Genomic DNA, 21,540 nt, shown 5'->3' on the forward strand with positions numbered 1-21,540 from the left:
GAAGTGGAGACTGCAGCAGTGAACTGCGATTGTGCCACTGCGCTCCGGCCTGGGCAACAGAGCAAGATCCTGTCTCTCTCTCTCTCTCTCTCTCTCTCTCTCTCTCTCTCTCTCTCTCTCTCTCTCTCTCACACACACACACACACACACACACACACACACACACAAACAAAAGAATATAGAATCAAAAAAAGTGAGACTAAGTAATTCGGTCTTACCATAAGGGTGTCCTAATTTGGTCTCTCTTCTCTCTTACTTCAGAAAGGACATCCATGCTCCCAGCTTCACACTTGTGTACACTGGCAAAGTTGGTCTTGGATTCTCTGACTCGTTTTTCTGTTTCTGGTCAAATCATCCCAGTTCTGTTGGCCTGTGCCTTCTTAGCCATGTTGATTCCACAGAGTACACTACAATCGAGCCCTGTTTTTCCCACTTGGGCCCAGAAGACATTCTGTTTCCTTTTTTGGTCAGTTGTTTGCTTGTTTTGTTTTGCTTTAAGGAGAATACTCCAAATATCTGCTTTCTTCCGTTGTGTGTTGATTTTATAATTTCAGTTCTCAGAGTTCTAATGGAGCATCACTGCCACCCCTTTCCATTCTATACTGTCCTTTAAAATAGCATCCGTTCTAGAGCATAATTTCCTCTGGGGAACCCTTGAGTAGCTTCATGTGTTTGTTATTTCAAACTTTATTTATTGAGCATCTATCTGTGACAAGCTCTTTACTAGGAGCTGGCCATAACAACAATGAACGAGACATAGGCACTCTCCTAAGAACCTCACAGCTGTTTTTAAGTTAAACAAAACTATCATGAAAAGGCAGAAGAGGCCGGGCATGGTGGCTCATGCCTATAATCCCAGCACTTTGGGAGGCCAAGATGAGCGGATCACTTGAGGTCAGGAGTTTGAGACCAGCTTGGCCAACATGATGAACCCTGGGTTAAAAATACAAATTAGCTGGGCCTGGTGGTGTGTGCCTATAGTCCCATAATCCCAGCTACCCAGAGGCTGTGGCAGAACTGCTTGAACCCGGGAGGCGGAGGTTGCAGTGAGCCAAGATAGCGCCATTGCACTCAAGCCTGGGCAACAAGAGTCAAACTCCGTCTCAAAAAAAAAAAAAAAGGCAGAAGAGGTGAGATTCAAGCCAAAAGAGAAGTGCATCACTCATCAGACCCTTTCTCTAACCTAAATATTTTAAGCTTTCCATCCTCCAAGAGACGAAACTGCAGAGATTGTCAGAACAGCACAGACTATCTACAGGCATGCACTGGACATTAAATATGGGTGTGGCTTACTGTCTGCCAATTTATGCTGCTTGTCACTATCTGGTGCCACCCTCAGATCCCTACTGCTGACTGCTGCCTGCCTAAGATGGCCTCTCTCTCACCAGGCTTGAAAAATGCTAGAGCTGCCCAAATGGTGGTTCTTTCTCCACCCCCTATACTTGCCACACATTCCCAGGTATATATTCGCCTTAAGGTCTTTATCTTTGTCTTGGTTTCAGAATGTATTTATGCTGAATGTGCTCATTCCCATTAATTAATGCCTATTCTTTCATTTTGCCACCATAATTATTTATACAATCATTCATCAGTTCTCTCCTTCTAAAGTAAAAATTAACACAGCCGAAGACAGACTTGACTGGATCACAGCCTGGATGTAATCTAAAACATTGAACCTAGAAATAATGACAGCCCTCTAGTCTGGGAATTCAGTCTAGTCCGGTCTTTCCCAAAAGACAAGAGTCTTGGGTGCTTCGGCAAAGCTACAGTGGACCTCCAAAAGTCACCTAACCCAAACCCCTGATCTCATAAAGAACAAAACTGGGGCCGAGTGCGGTGGCTTAACCTGTAATCCCAGCACTTTGGAAGGCCAAGGTGGGCAAATCACCTAAGATCAGGAATTCGAAGACCAGCCTGACCAACATGGTGAAACTCCATCTCTACTAAAAATACAAAAATTAGCTGGGCTTGGTGGTGCGTGCCTGCAATCCCAACTGCTCTGGAGACTGAGGCATGAGAATCACTTGAACCTGGGAGGTGGAGGTTGCAGTGAGCTGAGATGGGGTTACTGCGCTCCAGCCTGGGAAACAGAGCCAGAGTCAATTAAAAAGAAAAGAAAAAAAGAACAAAATTAACCCCAGATCAGTTAAGTTACTTGCCTAGGTCAGATAGCTGTGGACAAATCTGGGACTAAAACCCAAGAGCCCTCCTCCTGCCCAGGCTCTTTCCAGTAGCTGTCCCACACAGAACTCGCCTGGACTCTGGACTCACCGGCTCCCACAGCTAATTCTCCTTCCATGTTTTCATCCTCATTGTGTTCTCTTTCTCATTTCACCCGCAGCTTCCTTTCTTTCCTTCTTCCTTCTCCCACCACAGGATCTTTTACATTCCTGTCAGTCCTGTGTTGCTCCCTCTATGTAGAGTCTGTGTTTTCTCTCTGTGCTACTAGTTACTAGTAGCAAAACTAAAAGAAGAAAACCAGTATTCATGTCTATCTTTGTATCTTCTACATTTAGTGCTTAAAAAAAAAAAAAAAGCTTGATATCTATGAAAATTCTGAACTATCTTTAAAATTACAATTCTACAAATACACTATAAAGTCTACTGGAAAAATAATCCTAGCCAATTCCCAATACCAAATACTTAATACTAAAGCACTTCTGGTATAGCAGTCACTTTTTGAATGATTGCATTAGGAGCTCTCAGGATCAAGAAAAGATATAAAGTTTTTATACAGGAATTATATATTCTCATGTAATGTAATCAAATCAGCATTTAAAGGATGATATTAACTCTCTGTAGAACCAATAGAAACGAAGACTGAGAGAGTGAAAAACAAGCAACAAAAACAACACCACCTCATGACCTTAACTGGGAAAGCTGTTTGGGGACAAGTAATGCACTGTATTTTATCAGGTCTGGAAGGGACAATGCTCAGAGTTAAACCCACTGTTCTGTGGCCATGCTGCCCCCCAAGCATGGACCTTCTGATTACCATTCAATTTCCCATGTATTCTGCCAACAGAAAGAGCATGTTTTTGATGGCAGGCATTAATATTCTAGATCCAAGGCACGAAAATCCTCAGTATAAATTAACTACTTGGTATCCCCATTCTCTTTCACTAACAGGCTGTTCCACTCCATGTGATAGACTCTAGCTCTGGGCTGGCAAAGGTGAGGTTCTGACTTTGAATTCTGGTGACCCCACAAAGGTGATGTTACCATGAGCTCTGCCTCATGTCCAGCCAGCCTCCCTCTTGAGCATTTTAGGTCCCTCTCTAGCTTCTTCAAGTTGATAAAATGATGCATATCTATTGAGCACAATTGCAGGCCTTGAATACAGTAGGTTACTTGCTCTCTAAGAGCAGACAATCTTGTTGGCTTCAACAAACCAGGAGTATGGGTATTAAAGATTTTAGTACGTGGATAACTAGGTCTGCGTCTCTGTGCCATCTTTTTCATGTTTTTCCAACAGCATCAAGAAAGGGAAGAAAAGCAGTGTTGAGAGCCTGCTGGGGCTGACCCTGGGTGAGCAAACGCAGTTCTCTCTGTGTGCCTCAGACAAAGGAGAAGCGCCTCTTGTAGGCTCATTTCATTCTTGCTTGAGCAGCCCTGTGTGTGGTCTCAGAACTCAGTGTCCTGGAAACTGCTTAAAGAAGTCAAATCATTCAACCCCAAAGAGGGCTCTTGCCCTAAGTCCAGACAACAGCTGTGAAGCAGCTGCACCATTGTGCTCTAAAGCTGCTTAGTGTACGATGCAAAGGAAAAAAGAACTAGCCCTTGGAAGCTATGTGAAAATTACAACCCCCTGTAACAACAGCTGGCAGGTAACATATATCATGAAGACATTTGTGGCATTAGAATGGATACATAAAAGATGAGAATTCGAACAGTATTTTAAGGGTTTTTTTCCCCATGAAAGTTAATGCACTCAAATCTTTTCAATTTAAGAAAATTAATAAGAAAAAATGGAGAGAGAAGAACTACAGCAGCTGGTACAACACAAACATGAAGGCAGATAAAATATGACTCTGTGCCATCTTCACCTTTTTTCTGTGCTCCAATGCCCCACCCAAAAATAGCATGAAATATTTCCCTGGAGCAACCAAAGATGAATGCCTGCTCCCGAGCCAGGCTCCAAGTTCAGGCACAGCACCACTTCTTAGAGCTGGCAGCTTTACTAGCCTTTGATCATTCCTTTGTGGGACACATCAACCTTGCTCCTCTTTCATGTGCAAGACAAGGCAAGAGCTGAGGCCAGGCAGGTATAGCTGCAGGCAGGGCTTTCTCCAATGCTGTGCAGAAAGGCTTTTGCCTGCCCAGGCCTGAGGGAAGCCATTGCAGTCACTTGCCTATCACATCCTATGGAAACGAGTCCCCATGTCCTGGTGGCTTTGGACGTGCGTTGCCCAGTGGTGGTGAGCTAGAACCTGGGACCAAAAGGAAGTCAGGCACTGGCTACTTTCTGAGCCCAGCTTTCGGGGTCTGTACATTTTCCTCCCATCCCTTTTAGTGTCACCTTCCTCTAAACTCTCTAGAAACCAAATTGACCCCATTTGCTTTTCTGACCGTCCTCCCCTTTCCCCATCAAAATTATCTGTCATGGAAGTAAGGAAACTATCACTGACACACATTATTGATGGGAATATAAATCCATATCCCCTTTCAGGGGCACAGGTCAACATGGTATACATTTTAAATGTACATTCTCTTGGACCCAAGATTTTCACTTCTAGAAATGCATCCTAAAGAAATTATTACCCAGGTAGGCAAAAATGTATGTGCAAGAATGTTTATTGCTGCTTTGATTTAAAATACTGAACAACTGTCAATAACATAGGCTCCATCAGAAAAGGATCAGTTAAATGAATTATCACAGAAGCATTCATTGAAACACTCGTCAGTCTTTAAAAATAAGGAAGTAGGTTTATATCTATTGACACTGATGTATGTCCCTAATACATTGTTAAATGAGGAAAGTGGCTTATACAAGCGTACTTAGAGTAGGATCCCTCTTACATATTTTTTTTAAGTTTATGTGTTTATACTTGTGTAAAAAGAATGAAATTATAAATATTCTGATGACAATAGCATCTCTGAGGAATAGCATTAGAGACATTATCTACTTGCTCTATATTGCTTACATTTTTACAAAGGAGATATATTAACAGAAAAATATTTTGATGTATCTTTTTAAAACCTTTTCTAAGAACAATATATGCAAAGGCTTCACACTGATAACTACTTGCATTTGCAAAGAGCTTTGCAGTTTTATTTTCCTCATTAACTTATTCAGTCTTCACAGCCCTGTGAGGTAAGGAAGACAGATCTTAGCATTTATTGTCAAAGATAAACAAACATCCATTAATGCAGTGAAAACAGATTTTATTCAGTAACTGCTGAGTAAGAGAAGGACTAGAGCTTGATTCTGATTTTTGCAGAGGTGACTGGGCATTTTAAAGGGAAAGATGGAGGAGGAGGGAAGAGGAGCCCTTGGGACTCCGGTGAAGCCTTACAAAGGGTTGGTGGGGGTCACCATGATTAGGCCAGCTGCATCTGCTAGCTGGCAGTTAACACCAGCTGGGAGCCAGGGCCCTATTCTTCCTGATAATTACATCTCAAAGGAATGGCTTTCAGGTCCTTGAGAGAGACTCTCCTGACTTGCCAGAGATACACATACATCTCAAAGAGACAGAGAAAGGATTCACAATTGTAAGCCCTGTTTGGTAAATGCTCTAGGTAAGGAGGCTGGAACAAAAAGCAAATTCTTTTCACAGCCCTGAGCTTTCCCAGACAAGAACTTAAAAGGAGGCTGGGTTGTCCCAGGGACACAACCTAAGGCTGCTAGAAGCCATGTTAAGGTTTGGTCAAGTCTGTTAGTGCAGAGGTTTGAAAGAAGGGTTTGTGCTGAAAGTTTTTGGCGTTCTCAGTATCCTTTTTTCAGGCTAAAAACTAGTTCTCAGCTGGGTGCAGTGGCTCATGCCTGTAATGCCAGCACTTTGAGAGGCCAAGGCAGGTGGATCACCTGAGGCCAGAAGTTCGAGACCAGCCTGGCCAACATGGTGAAACCCCATCTCTACCAAAAATACAAAAATAAGCCAGGCATGATGGTGTGCATCTGTGGTCCCAGCTATTCAGGAGGCTGAGGCAGAATTGCTTTAACCCAGGAGACGGAGGTTGCAGTAAGCCGAGATCACACCATTGCACTCCACTCTGGGCAACAGAGCAAGACTCCATCTCAAAAACAAACAAACAAACAAACAAACAAACAAACTAGTTCCCAGAGAATTTACATGGTGTGTCAGCTGAGATCTGACACACAGATCTCCCTTCCAGAAACATCTTACCATTCCACCGCCAAGAGGGCAGCAGCTCCCAGCCTTCAGCTGAAGCATCATCAAACCCCACCTCAGCATTTGAGCCAAAGCCAAGCTCTTCCTGGGTAGTACTCAGCCTACAACCTCTAGCGCCAAGTGCTAGGAAGTATGCGGTCAGGCCATTTCTGCCCAGCATGGGGCTCTTCTAGTGGGCAACTTCTGCTCCAAAGTCCTAGGTTAGTTGTGTCTTTGTCAGATCTGCAATACAGTTTCAGGATCTCCTTGTCCAACTGTTATATGTAAATTTTCGGTGCCGCAAAAGAAGTAGGACTTGAATATAAATTTCATCAGCAAGGCAATTTACTTCTATAAAAGGATGCAGCACACAGATGGAAAAATGGCGAGCGCACAACTGGGCAAGGTGGGGGAAGGGGTTCTTATTCCTGATGCAGGTATCCCATACTGCTGTGTCATTCCCCATTGGCTAGAGTTAGATCGCACAGTCTAGGCTAATTCTGATTGGCTATTTTAAAGGGAGCAGGGGTACGAGCCAGAGTGGCGGGGTAGGTAGTTTGGCGGGAAGGAAGGTTATGGGACAGGACAGAGCAGGTAACCAGGGGTGACCTAGGTCAAAGCAGGTGACTGGAGCAGTTGACCAGGGCAGGTGACTGAGATGAGTCAGGACAGAGCAGGGGACCACAGGAATAGATGTGAACTACTGATTAGAACCGGTAGAACGGTTTTTTACTGAAACTACAAGGAAGTTAAAATGGAGAATTAAAGAATAAGAGAGCTGAACATACTGACATACTGATTCTTTGAAGAGAAACTTGGAGTTCACTATATCTAACGCAACCCTCTTGCCTCCTTCTTTCCCTTTTATGAGCATCCCCCCCGAGAAACCTCTTGATACTCCTGGCGTCATCTCAGTATCTGCCTCATGGGGTACCTGAGCTAAAACATGTGGCTTGCCCAAAACTACATTCATAGCTATTAGATGCTCAAACCAGTTTCTGAATCCCATTAAAATGTAAGCTCTGTTGGAGATACTTGCATTTTAACCACACTCAAAGTGTTTAGCTAAAATTCTAAAAGCGGGAACGGCAGAATGAGGTGAAGGGTAACAAGGATGTGAGGGGAGCTGGGGAGAAGCCAAAGCACTCAGGGCCTCCTTTCTGGAATGACTGGAATCACACTACATGGCCTTTTACCTTCATTGAGAAGATTAGGAATACAAGCAGAGGCAAGGCCAGAATGCTAACACAGCACTGTAGACAAATTTCTATTCCCACGTTTCTTAGGTAACATGGTAATTGATACATCTGCCTCTCTCATCAGATTATGAGTTTCTTGAGGGTAAGAGCTCTGCTTTAATTCCTTTTGCCATTCTCGATGCCTAGGACATGAGTCTGTCCATCATACTAGTTCAGTAATAGTTGAATAAATAATAGAGTCTTAACAGAAAGAGAGTAGAGACAAAAATGGGATGATAATTGTTACAGCCAGTATTTACTGAGAGCATATCAGCCACTGTACAAACGCTTTATTGTATATCATCATATTTAAATACACAGTAACCCCAAGAGGCAGTGCAGCAGGTGGTGGTGTCCAGAAGCAGACTCTGAAACAAAGTTTAGGATACATGGTGTTTTTGTGTTTATTAGGAAATACACTTAGGATCAATACCCACAAAAAGAGAGAGTAAAGAAGTGAGATTGGTCCAAGTGCGGTGGTTCATGCATCTAATCCCAGCACATTGGGCGGCTGAGGCCAGAGGATCACTTGAGCACAGGAGTTCAAGACCAGCGTAGGCAAGATAGAGAGATCTCATACCTACACAAAATTTAAAAATTCGCAGGCATAGTAGCACATGCCTATGGTCCCCGCACTCAGAAGACTGAGGTGAACAGATATTTGAGCCTGTGAGGTCAAGGATACAGCGAGCCATGATCATACCACTGCACTCTGTCACCAGGTGACAGAGTGAAACCCTGTCTCAAAAAAAAAAAAAAAAAGAAGTGAGATTGGACAGATTCATCTAGGTTGTCCTGTGTGGGCACCAAAGTGACCAGGACTTTATACATCCTCCCACTCAGTCACTAGAGGTGAGCACTCCTCTGCCACTGAGGCAGTCCCCAGAGGGGCTGTCCACAGAAGGCTGCCTGCCAAGGGCACTCCAAGCAGCTGGGGCATCCATAGCACACAGCACACTTCTGTGTCCCTCACAAGTAGCCGTTATTAGCCCCTTTATGCAGATGAAGAAACTGAGGCACAAACACTTTAGTTAACACGTCACCAAGTCAAACAGTGAGTGGCCAAACCAGGACTCAAACCCTGGTTGTCTGATGCAGAGTCCATGCCCATCACTACATCTTACTCTCGATAGGTACAGGTAATTGTAGCAACGGGCTATGGCCTCCCACAAGCCCTGTTAAAGATCTGAAATCTTAACTTTGGAGAGAATAAATTTGTCCTCACCTGTGTGTTTACCTTTACAAACTATGACTCACTGCAACCAAGAATGGAAGAAAACATTGTCAGATGTGATCCACGTAGGAATATGTTGGCACACATTTTTGTCCAGCATTATGCTGGGCATCGAAGGATATAAAGAAAGAATGTATGGTCTCTTCTCACGAGAAGCCCAGAACTTGGACAAGGGGATAAGCCACAGACATGAGAAATATTTATTGGACGAATCTCAGAGCAGTAAATGAGTAAGTGCGAGATGATTGCTACATTGAATAATAGTAAAACAGCAAAGGACAAGCAAGCTTTTAACAAAACGGTTGTCTGGGGTTGCAAGTTCCACCCTCATTAACAGTGAATGATTATGAGTATTGGAACTCAGAATAATGATCAAGCAAAAACTGTCACCACAGTATAAAAAGAACTAGACATACAGGGGCTGGGAAGACACACAGGCTTGAGTACCCAGAGGTCCAGGGCAAATTAAAATCTCCAGCCTTGAGGAATACCTATCTTCTCTGCCACTATACTGCCTTAGATTTTTACATGTCTGTTCTACTTTGGCTTCTGAGAAAAGATATTTTAACTCTAAAGCTTAGCCACTTTTCCTTTCTATGGGTCAGAGCACTTAAGCATTGAACAAAAGAATACTGTGATTTATTTTACTGGTATTATGTGAATTTTTTTCATAAGAATTTTTATTATTTAATTCATTCAACAACTGTTTGGTAGTATCATCATCTTTGGGTAACTGCTTAGCATTGTGGTTAGCAGGATAGTGTTTGGCAGAGAGATTTGGTTTTAATTAGGGCCCTGCTACTTGTTAGAGACCTGTGTCAAGGTACTTATCTTCTCTAATCCTTAGTTTCTTCATATGTGAAATGGGACTAACAGTAGTTCCTGTCTAATAGCAGTGTGGTGAGGATTAAATCATTCATGTAAGGTGCCTGAAACATATTCAGTGGCCAGCAAAGTTACTTGTTACCAGTAATAGCAGCAGCAGCATGAGGAGTATGGGCCAGATAATGTGCTGGGTGCTAGGCATTTAACAAAGAACAAAAGAGACAAAAGGCCCCATCCCAGAGCAAACAGGTAAGGTTAGAGGATAAGTAGAACAGGCAAGCAAGATATTAACTTCTAGGATAAGAAAAAAATGTAGGGTTTTATGGAAACATGTAATACTGACAAGGAGAGGAAAGTCAGGGAGTTCCCAAAAGATTTCTTGGAAGAAGAAATTATCACAACCTTTTAAATCGTTTACTTATTTATTTATTTGGTGGTGTGGTTTTCTGAGATGGAGTCGCACTCTGTCACCCAGGCTGGAGTGCAGTGGTGCCACCTTGGCTGACTGCAACCTCCTCTTCCCGGGATCAAGTGATTCTCCCGCCTCAGCCTCCTGAGTAGCTGGGATTACAGGCATGTACCACCACACCCAGCTAATTTTTGTATTTTTTTGTAGACAGGGTTTCGTAATGTTGGCCAGGCTGGTCTCAAACTCCTGATCTCAGGTGATCCACCCACCTTTGCCTCCTAAAGTGCTAAGATTACAGGTGTGAGCCACCACGCCCAGCCTGAACATTTTATTATTTGCCATGAATTTTTAGGTTCTGCTACTAGACCATAAGTTCTTTGAGAGCAGGAATAGGGTTTGCTGTGTTTGGCATTCCACAGCAACATAGTGTGGTGCCTGACACACAAGGCATTCAAATATCTGATAGGTGAATGAGTAAGTCAATGAAAGGATTCCTAGGGTAATACATAGGTTTGCCAGATGAGGATGACAAGGTGTTCTAGCCAGAGGAAACTGCACCAAGACACTGAAGTGAGCAAAAGCATGGTGAGTGGGGGTGTTACCAAACCAAACTGGGGTCTACCCGCCCAGCACAGATAGCCACATCAAGGTTCGCAGCAGCAGAAAGGAAAGCATTTATTTGCAGGGCACCAAGAAAGATCAGGCAGCTAACACTTAAATCGCAATTTCCTAGATGGCTTACAGGTAAGGATTTTTAAAGGCAGAAAGCCAAAGGTTATAGGCAAACTCAGAAATCAGTACAGAGAGACCATACACTGGTTTGACCTAAAAAGGCAAGGCATCTCGAAGTGGGGGTGGATTTAAAGATTTTCAAATGTGCGATTGGGTAAGGAGATGGAGCTTTGTCTAAAAATTTGATATCTACAGGAAGAAAAAAAGTTATCTCAGCCGGGCATGGTGGCTAACACCTGTAATCCCAGCACTTTGGGAGGGTGAGGCTGGTGGATCACAAGGTCAGGAGTTCAAGATCAGCCTGACCAACATGGTGAAACCCCGTATCTACTAAAAATTCAAAAATTAACGGGCCGTGATGGCACAGGCTTGTCGTCCCAGCTACTCGGGAGGCTGAGACAGGAGAATCACTTGAACCCAGGAGGTGGAGGTTGCAGTGAACCAAGATTGTGCCACTGCACTCCAGCCTGGGCGACAGAGTGAGATTCTGTCTCAAAAAAACAAACAACAACAAAAAAGTAATCTCTGACTCATGGGCATGACCTCCTCCAAGATCCTCAGGAAGAAATTTAGAACAAAGAACGGTGATCAGAGTTCAATCCTCAGCTCCCCCTTACCTAAGGTCTATGTACCAGTGCATCCATTTGCTAGGGGTTCAGGTTTCTGGAAAACAACTCAAGGATATATATTAAGGTGTTATCTATAGATTCTATGGGGAAACCAAACATCTCATGATTCTAACTTCCTTGGCTATTGTTTTAAGCCACTCTCTTGCTTGTCACATTTCTCTTTTACTTCTCAGGGCTAGCCAGATGCCTGGAATTTCTCTTGGAAAAACTCAAGATTCTATTTCCATGTTTGGGTGTAGGGGACAGGCCCCTAAGAGGGGTCTCTGACTCCTCTCTCATCTCAGGAGAGATGTGGATATGGATGCCATGAGACAAAGCTGAAAAGGTGGCCGGGAACAAATCAAGTTGGGTCTCATAAGTTGAAATGAAGGGGTCAAGGATTTTAATTAGATGAAGCATATAACCAGTGTGTATGTTTTAAAGTTCACTCTTTATTCTGTTAATACACTAACAATTCAAATTAATTTTAAGAAAAATAGAAACTACAGATAGGCATAATTTTTGAAAAAATCGGCTGTAATCTCACCAGAGATAATTGCCATTTGACCGTAAATAACAAGCCATCTGTCTCGCAACCCTCCCCCAAAACCTAGTGGCTTAAAACAATAATTTGTTATTTCTCATGAGTCTGTGGGTTGAATGGGATAAACTGAGTGGTACCTCTATTTTCTGTGGTGTAGCTGAGGATACACCCACATTTGGCTGGGAGCTTAACTAAGGCTGGAACATCCAAGATAATCTCTCATCCTCAAGAGTCTCTCTCCCCATGGCCTCTCATCTTTCAGTAATCCCCCTGAGCTTCTTTGCAGCATGGTGGCTGGCTTTCAAGAAGAATAAAAGGAAAGCTGGCAGTCTCTTAAAGCCTAGGCTTGGACATATACTGAATATCTCCTGCTGCACTTCAGTAGGCAAAGCCATTCACAAGGCCAGCCAAAACTCAAGAGAAATAGACTCCACTTGTTGATGGGAAGAGCAGCATGTAGGCACAGGGATGGGAAGACTTACTGGCCACCATACTGGGAAATTACCACACAATTTGATTTGCTAAACACAAATAAGTTGTTGACCATTTCTGGTAATAAATAATGAGGAAAACTGAATTCCAGTAACAAATGCAAAGTATCTTGTCCTTGTCCATATATGAATCTAAGTGGGTTGTTTAAATAAGCCGACAATTTGCATGTGTGATGAGGGAGGTGGGAGGTAACGGGAACATCATATTGGAACCTAGTGTTGAAATGAAAGAAATTGTAAAAAAGAAAAAGGCAGACTCTAGACAAAGAAAATGGTTAAAATGTTCATGAGGAGTGTTCTGCAGCCAATGCCTCTATAGTTAACCTGAGTACATAATAATTATGAGTGTGACAGGTAATTAAAACCCACCATTTGTCTAATCACATTTTCTGGGAGGAGGAAACAGCAGACCCAGGACCTAGGCACAATACTACAGCATACACAACAGCAAAGTGTGAACACCACATCCTAGGAAATGACAGGATCAAAACCTGAAATGTCAAATCTGTTGCCAAGTCAAGGGGTAGGATGAGGCCAAAATGGTAGCTTTCTCCTCACCCTCTGCTCTGAAAAGGGCAGGGGCTTGAGTCTCAATTTTATTCATCAGTCAGGGGAAAGCTACCTGGTTGAATGGGGCACAGGAAGGCATAACCAGGCTCCTGGACTTGTCTGTGAGCCTCCTAATAATGCCCAAAGAGAAAGAATGGTGCTTCTCAATTTTCACCTCTCTTCCTCATCCACACTTCACTGCCTTAGTTCAGTCCTGACTGGTCTCCATGTTACTTCTGTATATTGCTCCAGTTCACCTTCTGTATGGCTATCAGAGTTCTCTTTCTTCATACACATTTTTTAAGGTTTAGGAAATGGCAAGAAAAAAAGGCCAGAGACAGGTACAGTGTTCAGATTATAGAGAGACATGTATGTCATGATACAGATTTTTTTCCTGGTTGTTAGTGACCTACTGAACAATTTTCAGGAGAGTGTTAAAATTTTATTTTAAAAGGATATGCAGGCAGCAAGCAGAGGCCAGCAGTAAGCCTGAAGCTGAGAGATCACAAATATATTACAGTACCTCTGCTGATAAAGAGCACAGCTCTAAACCATGACGCACAGAGAGAGTGGACAGAGTAGAGATACAAACAGTGTAAATGAAATCATACAAATGATAGAGGCTGGTGACCTCCAAAAACAGGAAAAGGAGATGAGCGTATCACTTACGTTTCTAACATGAAGAGATGGAATTATTTGCTGAGAAAGACATAAAGAAACAGCAGGTTTGGCAGTAATCAGAAACCTCCAAGTGGCATGGCCTGCTGTGAATAAACAGGTTGCAAGCTTGGTAGACAGGTCTAGACTAAATATACTGAAAACCGGAGGGGAAAGAGATAAAGTCACGAAGGTGCCTACCCAGAAAGAACATCCAGTAAGAAAAGCAATACAACCCTGCAGGAACTGAAGAGTGTCTTGAGATTTGGTAAGCCGCAAATCAAAATCTCAACAAATCAAAATCTGAAAGCAGAATATATTGCCCACTATTTACTATTACTTAGTAAGAGAGGAAAGGTCATCCTCAAGTAGAGATTCTCCACCAGGGGAGTAGGAAAACATACCCCTATCTCCAGAGAAGAAGTGTTACATGAAAACCATATTCAGTATACCTGATTTTCTAACCAACCAGAGAGAACAAAGGTCTAAAAATCAAAGTAGATGGATGGGGAACCTACTGAGGGGGAGAAAAAAAAGGACCACCATTTGCAAAACAACCTGATACTTTGAGATCCACAAGAGCCAGAAGCTGGAGGGGCCCTATCACAGCCAATACCTCATACTTATTAACCAAACAACTTTCTGATTAAAACTTGGTTTGTCTCCTGAAAGATCGTTCTAATCTGCCAAACTGAGCATTCTGGTCTACTTAATACCTGTTGCCTCTCACTGTAAATTAATAAGCATTCTGGTAACATACCAGGCTCTGAGAACATAATGAGTCCATCCCAGAAAGAGGTCAATTCTCAACAGATTCTCTTTCAGTATCTCTAAGGCAAAGGGCCAAACCTAGAGAACTTCTGCTAGCCAGTTAGAAGGCTCACTCTGGAATCACTGCAGCCTCACCTAAAGTCTTCTCATTAAAATACATCAAGCACTTTTACCAACAGATTAAAAATTAAGATGTGATCCCAAACAAGGAGAATTCATTAATAGTTTTATTTTGAATTATAATCTATTATCACTTCAAAAAGAGCCACTTCAGAAAACATCCAATGGATGTTGACTTACCAGTAAAATTGTAAGTCATCAATGTATGATTTATACTACAGAATACATAATAAATTATATTTACATGCAATGACTAGACTATCACACACAAGGTAAAAAAATACAGTATTTTATGTACACTTTTAAAGATTTACATGTTCATATACAATTTATAAAGTTAAAAATTCTCTGTACAAAATCTTACATGTACAGAGTTTATATAAGCCCCATTCTTATGGCTGTATCACCACACAGATTTGCTTAAAACTGTAATACTACAAACACTCAGGTTCTTTTTACTTCATATTCAATCTTGGCACCCATATAGCAATACATTATTTTGAAATGTAAATTACAAAAGAAATAAAATTTAATCATGCAGACATTTTTTTAAATATAAGAAAATCAGATAAAAGGTACTACCAGATCAACATTTATCAATTCCATAGATACTGAGTTTTCAATCTACTGCACTGTTTTCATACAAGTACATGCAAAACTAGCAGATTATGGATTTTTAAAGTAATGTTAAAATAATACTATAGTTTGACAATACTTGGGCAATTGGAATGCAACTAACAGCCCTAGCCTGATTATTTCTGCCTTAGCAGAAATCTCAAGACATTACATAATATTAAAAAATCACAGAAATAGCAATATTATAATTCCCAAATTTATAAGATCTGCATCACATCAAATACACACTGATCATTTAAAAAACAACGCAACAACAAAAATGTGTTTGAAATTTAAGAGCATATTCACTCTTCTGAGAAGGGGGAGGGGAAAATCCATGGAAAACCATTAAAGGATTATCCATCCAGTCCCTGCTAAGGAAGCACTTGCATACTTCCACTCTGCATAAATAAAGACATCTAAAGGCTTTATAAAATGTTTAGGATAAGCTACACTAGTTATCTTTAAAAATCTTGAAAAGTAACAAATTGAAGGTATCAGCACCTTTCCTCCTCCCCAAAGTAGCTAAAGATCAACGAGAAAAATAAAGTGCCAGTGTCTAAAGTACTGTTAATGGTTTAAGAGGCACTACCCCAATTGATGGCTTAGCATAAATATGAAAATAGGCCAGATCTGATCTGAGTAACAAAGAGAAGGTAGGTATTCCAGTATATGTAATTCCTGACTAGATGGGGGCTAAACCAGAAAACTACCTATTCCCCCATTTATTGCTTTGAAACCTGTCCATATAAACTGACACAGAACAATCAGGTTTCTAAGATGGAAAGCATAGTGTCTGTGCCACTTTGAAGCTGAAAAAGAAGGTGCACTCTTGATCACTGGGAGGAGAGCTGCTGAGACTCTCCTCTCCACAACTCATATCTTCACAAGAGTCCTCACTAAAGAGAAAAAGAGACAAAAACGAGGATACCATTACTTAAAACGTACTGAAATGTTTCATAGGCAAAATAAAGCTGCTATATATGAGTATCTCTAGTGAGGATTTTTATACTAAAAATTTATGCTTTACAGAGAAAAGTTGTAAGGACTTCCTAAATGAAGTCTATAGTAACCTCATTAGAAAATATAGATTTTTTTTGGCTGGGTGCGGTGGCTCATCCCTGTAATCCCAGCGCTTTGGGAGGCCACAGTGTGCAGATCGCTTAATCCCAGGAGTTTGAGACCAGCCTGGGCAACATGGCAAAATCCCACCTCTACAAAAATTATCCGGGCATGGTGGCGCATACCAAAAAGAAAAGAAAGAAAAAATATATAGATTTTTTAAAGAAGTTTAAACAACTTAGTATTTGCCAAACTATTATTCTTATACCAATTAATAACTCTATCAGCAACTAACTGTACAATTCTAAGTATTTTAAATCCAATAATGAAGACTAAAGACAACATATCTCCTAGCACATGGTCTATTTAGATGTCTTTCTTGCATCAGTGATTTCTTACATCACTGACACTCTCCAATATCAAAGTAAACTAACAAGCTATGAAAATAAAACTTCTAACCCTTTATTTCTACAGCATAAAACAAATTTAGTAAAATTATTCACTTTACAAACAAAATAATCAAATTCTGAATAAGATGACACCATTTGACAAACCCTTTGAGAGTATCTATAGAAGTCTTCCCCATTAGTGGTAGATTCCCTTTATTTTCCAGGCTCCTTCCCCTCAATCTCTTCCCCACAGCATGATATTAGGAATTCATGCTAACATTAAAAAACCCAGAATTCTTTTTCAGTTTTGGTTTGGGTTTTTTTTTTTTTTAAGCTGGATTTCAAGAGCAAGGGAGATAAGAGAAAGATGTTTAAAAAGGGTTTAAAAGGGAAAAGAGGCCGAGTACAGTGGCTCACACTTGTAATCTCAGCACTTTGGGAGGCTGAGGCAGGAGGATCACTTGAGCCTAGGATTGTGTAAGACCAGCCCTGGGCAACACTGGAAGACCCCATCTCTATTCAAAATAATATAAAAAAGAAAAAACTAAAAAAATTAAAAAGGGAGAGGACCTTATAAATCATTACACATTTTAACAAAACTCCTTCTGGTTAATTTGCTTACCTGAAGAGTGGAGGCTTTAATTCTTAGCTCTTAGTGTAGGGGCTTTCTCTGATGTCTTAAACTATTCCACAGTTCTGAGTATAAACTCACTAATATTTAGTCTAAGGAAGTTTAATTATTCAAGGAACCCGCCTACCTTTCACTTTCATCAAAACAACCCCCCTCAGGTATTGTTGGCAGCTCAGGAACACTATAGTAGCTGTTGTGGAGGTTCTGGGCTGTGCGCCTTGAAACAATCCAAACCAACTTCTTAAGATCAGGTTTGCAACATTCGGGAGAAGAATATTCGACTAGGCATTTAGAAACTAACTCCCTCCAGTAAAAGAACTCGGTGTCATTAATCTGAAAAAGAAAAAATGTATTTTAGTGAAGAAGTTACAGCAGTGTCTCCCAAACCTTGCTGCACCTTAGAATCTAGATGAGCTATGAAAATATGGGTGGGTGGGTGGATGGATGGATGCCTGGCTCCCGTGACTCTCCTCCACCCCCGGTATTCTGATTTAATTGACAAGGGGTGCAACATGGGCATCAACAGTTTTCTAGGTTCTCCAGGGATTATAATGTGCAGCCAAACTTTCAAAATTTGGGAACCACTGGTTTAGCAGAAGAGCAACCTAAATATAAAATTATATAGGATTCAATACACAGAAAGCTTTGCCTATTCTAAGAAAACACAGGGGCTGGGAGCGGTGGCTCACGCCTGTAATCCCAGTACTTTGGGAGGCCGAAGCGGGCGGATCACGAGGTCGAGAGATCAAGACCATCCTGGCAAACACAGTGAAACCCGTCTCTACTAAAATATAAAAAATTAGCTGGGCGTGGTGGCGCACATCTGTAGTACCAGCTACTCGGAAGGCTGAGGCAAGAGAATTGCTTGAACCTGGGAGGCAGAGGTTGCAGTGAGCCGAGGTTGCAGTGAGCCGAGATCGCACCACTGCACTCCAGCCTGGCGACAGAGCAAGACTCTGTCTCAAAAAAACAAAAAAACACAGACCTAAAAACACTCTATATTTGGTAATAAATCAAGTATAATCCTTAACAGTCACAATGCAAAGGAATTTAACATTCCTTTTGTTATAGAAACCAATTTAGATTTCTGTAACAAGGCATTGTTTGGATTGCTGGCAATACACACTTATAACACCAGATATAAAACTAAAGAAGTTAGCAATATGAGAAGAGAGGAATTTCCAAAAAATGACATAGTTCCTCCACCACTGGGAAGTGCTCCAGTTTATTTCTTTTTTGTTTTTCTTTTCATGTATTTTTCCTTCCTCCTTCAGAATGCCTTCAGTTTATTTCAATGAATCAATTTTCAATGAAGATGTTTCCAGCTATCACTATCAATAAAAAGTTCAGATAAAAACTAATAAAATCATGATTAAAACAAAATCAAAAAGTTATGTTACAAACAAAATGCTTCATATTGCATGTACTTTCACCAGAAAACAGAAGATATATATTTTTTCTTGGCCTCCCGTTTTTATCTAATCTAGCTACATCTTAACTTACTTGTAATCTGGTTTCTACTACTTCCTTCTCACTGCTCTACTGACATCCTCTGACACATCCAATGACCTTCAACTTTCATTATACTGGATCTCTTATAAAAAGTCAATGCTCTTGACCACCTCCTTCTTAAAAACCTCTTTCCAGTCTGACAGTGCTCTTACTTGTGGTGATGATGTACCTTTCTTAGCTTGGCTCCTAATGTTGGAGGAAAAGGCCAATGCTGAAAACCCCAGAGCTTCAACTGACCCCTACAAAAAGGATTCCACAAGCTTCTTATGGTTTCAACTATTGCTTCTTCATGAGAAAATTCCAAATCTCAATCTCCAACTATAGTTTTCTTATTCCAAAATGCCAAAGACATATTAGACACCTACCTACCCTCCCAAATTTCCTGCCAATGATACTAATATTGTCTCCACCGTTAGGTACAAATCTTCATCATTCATGACTCCTTGCCTCATTTCCATGCCTGGCTTCCAAAACCACTGTTTGAGTTAGATAGCCTTACTCCTGTTTGTGACTATCACCTAGATACTGTACCTGCAAGTCTACCCTAAAATGACTTCTAAATCTGTCTAGTCCACCAGTTTCTTGGCCATAAGCCTTTGCTGTCCAAACTTTCACTGTCAAAGGTTCTTTTGCTCCAAACAGGCTCCCAGTTACAGTGCTTCTCCTGGTCTGCCCTATTTCTTTGCTTAAAAAAACCTAAGTAGGCTAGGCACGGTGGCTCATGCCTGTAATCCCAGCAATTTGGGAGGCTGAGGCGAGTGGGATCACTTGAGGTCAGGAGGTCGAGGCCAGCCTGTCTAACATGGCAAAACCCCATCTCTACCAAAAATAAAAAAAAATTAGCCAGGTGCAGTGGTGTGCGCCTGTAGTCACAGCTACTCAGGAGGCTGACACAGGAGAATCACTTGAACCTGGGAGGCTGAGGTTGTAGTGAGCTAAGATCGTGCCACTGCACTCCAGCTTGGGTAACAAAGCAAGACTGTCTCAAAACAAAACAAAACAAAACAAAACAAACAAACACCAAAGTACTCTCTATATTCACTATTACCTGGCACCAAGGCACAATAACAAATGACAGAACACACCATTTCATGTTAAGTTCCTTATTTCCCCAACTAGACTGAGTTTGAGAAAAAGGACTGTGCTTTTGTTTTACACCTTTGTGACTGTAAGACTTACTGAGCTGGCCTAAAGGATTTGAAAAGACATTGGGGTTTAAAACAACACTGCTGGTGTTATCTGATGCTGCTGCTAATGAGATGACAGTTCAGCCCTACAGTTGTGATGAGATCCCATCCTATCCCATTAGTGTTTGTTCTGAGTCTACTTCCTAGTATGCATTTCAGAACAATGCATATGTGGCAATGTAACAGCTATGCTACCATCTGGCATGATTACTACAGAAGGGGCACCTGTATGCAAAAAGAAACTGGGCTAAGTGACCAAGTTCCCTTCTGGATTAATATTGTCTGGGTCAAAGCTGCATTTTGAAAACTTTTAACATTAGAGATACAGGAAAAAATGAGTGTAAAAGTTAAGAGTCCCGTAAATTATTATTTAATGTTTAAGTCACCATAGAAAAAAACGAAACATTAGGGAAGAAATTTGCTTTAAAAAATAAGGACTATAATTACCTTGGTATGTTTTTTAACTAGCAAGAGAATTTCCAGTAATTCAACAGATTTCAAGGTTTCTACTTCCAAATTGAGAAGGCACAAAGCTAATACAGATGGCTGTAAGAAAAAAATATATATATATTTTAAAAATTCAAAATAGAAACTGTGAGATAGACATGTAAGCAGGGAACTGACTTACTTTTGCTTTTGAAAAGACAAGTCTGCAGTTGCAAGCTTTCAGCTGAGCTTCTAGTTTATCAAGGCTCAGTATTTCTTTCCTATATAACACAAAGAACAAAGATTTATTAAACTTCCAAAGATTTAAATGATTTTAAATTATTTTAAAGATTTGCCATGGCTGGGCGGAGTGGCTCATGACTGTAATTCCAACACTTTGGGAGGCTCAGTCGTGCAGATCACCTGAGGTCAGGAGTTCAAGACCAGACTGACCAACATAGAGAAACCCTGTCTCTACTAAAAATACAAAATGAGCCGAGCGTGGTGGCACATGTTAATTCCAGCTATTTGGGAGGCTGAGGCAGTGGAATTGCTTGAACCCAGTAGGCAGAGGTTGCAGTGAGCCAAGATCGTGCCATTGCACTCCAGCCTGAGCAGTAAGAGTGAAACTCCATCTCAAAACAAACAAAAAAGATTTGCCACTAAAAGTCCAAGTTGAAAGTGTGAAGAAGGTAAAAATACAAATTTAATTGGCATTCCAATTATTTACTATTAGCTATAGCAATGCTAAAAAGTACAAAATTTATCTTTAATCCCACTGACCTTTCTGAAGTATGACAAAGTATAATAGTATGGTATAAGTGCAAAAAGTTTAAGGCAGTAGTAGCTTCCAATTCATAGTGCAATTTTTCTGAAATTATTTTTTCCATCCGTTTTATGTCAGAAGCAGTACATTTACATTGACTAATCCGGATCACATCATGAGTGGATGGAATATTGCAGTCTTCTTCAACTATTCTAGCGGCCAGCAAAAAAGAACAGACTCCAATACAAGATAAATGTTTAGGTTTCACCTGAGAAAGAACAAGAGGCTTCTTTTAACAATTGGCACTTTGACTTAGCAAAACAAACACTTAGAATATTGTAATGATGCTCCTATTCTTAAGACAGAACACAATCAAGCAGCTTCTCTTATATGTACTGGCCCTTTACTCACAATTATATACATTTTCACATTTTAGACCTTC

The 21,540-nt window shown here is 41.0% G+C and overlaps 1 protein-coding gene across 3 annotated transcripts in view; it reads right to left on the reverse strand.

The window, feature by feature from the left end:
- Nucleotides 1-14,595: 14,595 nt before the first annotated feature.
- CCNG2 (cyclin G2) overlaps nt 14,596-21,540 on the reverse strand; it is a 10,206-nt gene continuing 3,261 nt past the window's right edge. For 2 of the 3 annotated variants that reach the window (XM_037733547.1, XM_017514821.2), the window contains exons 4-8: nt 21,116-21,366; nt 20,535-20,613; nt 20,354-20,452; nt 17,335-17,540; nt 14,596-16,024 (exon numbers count right to left, since the gene is read on the reverse strand). In XM_037733547.1, coding sequence (XP_037589475.1) covers nt 15,901-16,024; nt 17,335-17,540; nt 20,354-20,452; nt 20,535-20,613; nt 21,116-21,366 — 759 coding nt within the window. In that variant the 3' untranslated portion in view covers nt 14,596-15,900. The remainder of the gene's footprint in view (nt 16,025-17,334; nt 17,541-20,353; nt 20,453-20,534; nt 20,614-21,115; nt 21,367-21,540) is intronic. The other variant, XM_017514820.2, reaches the window with a different exon arrangement.

This window comes from Cebus imitator, unplaced genomic scaffold (assembly GCF_001604975.1).
Source record: "Cebus imitator isolate Cc_AM_T3 unplaced genomic scaffold, Cebus_imitator-1.0 Scaffold537, whole genome shotgun sequence".
Lineage (NCBI taxonomy): Eukaryota > Metazoa > Chordata > Mammalia > Primates > Cebidae > Cebus > Cebus imitator.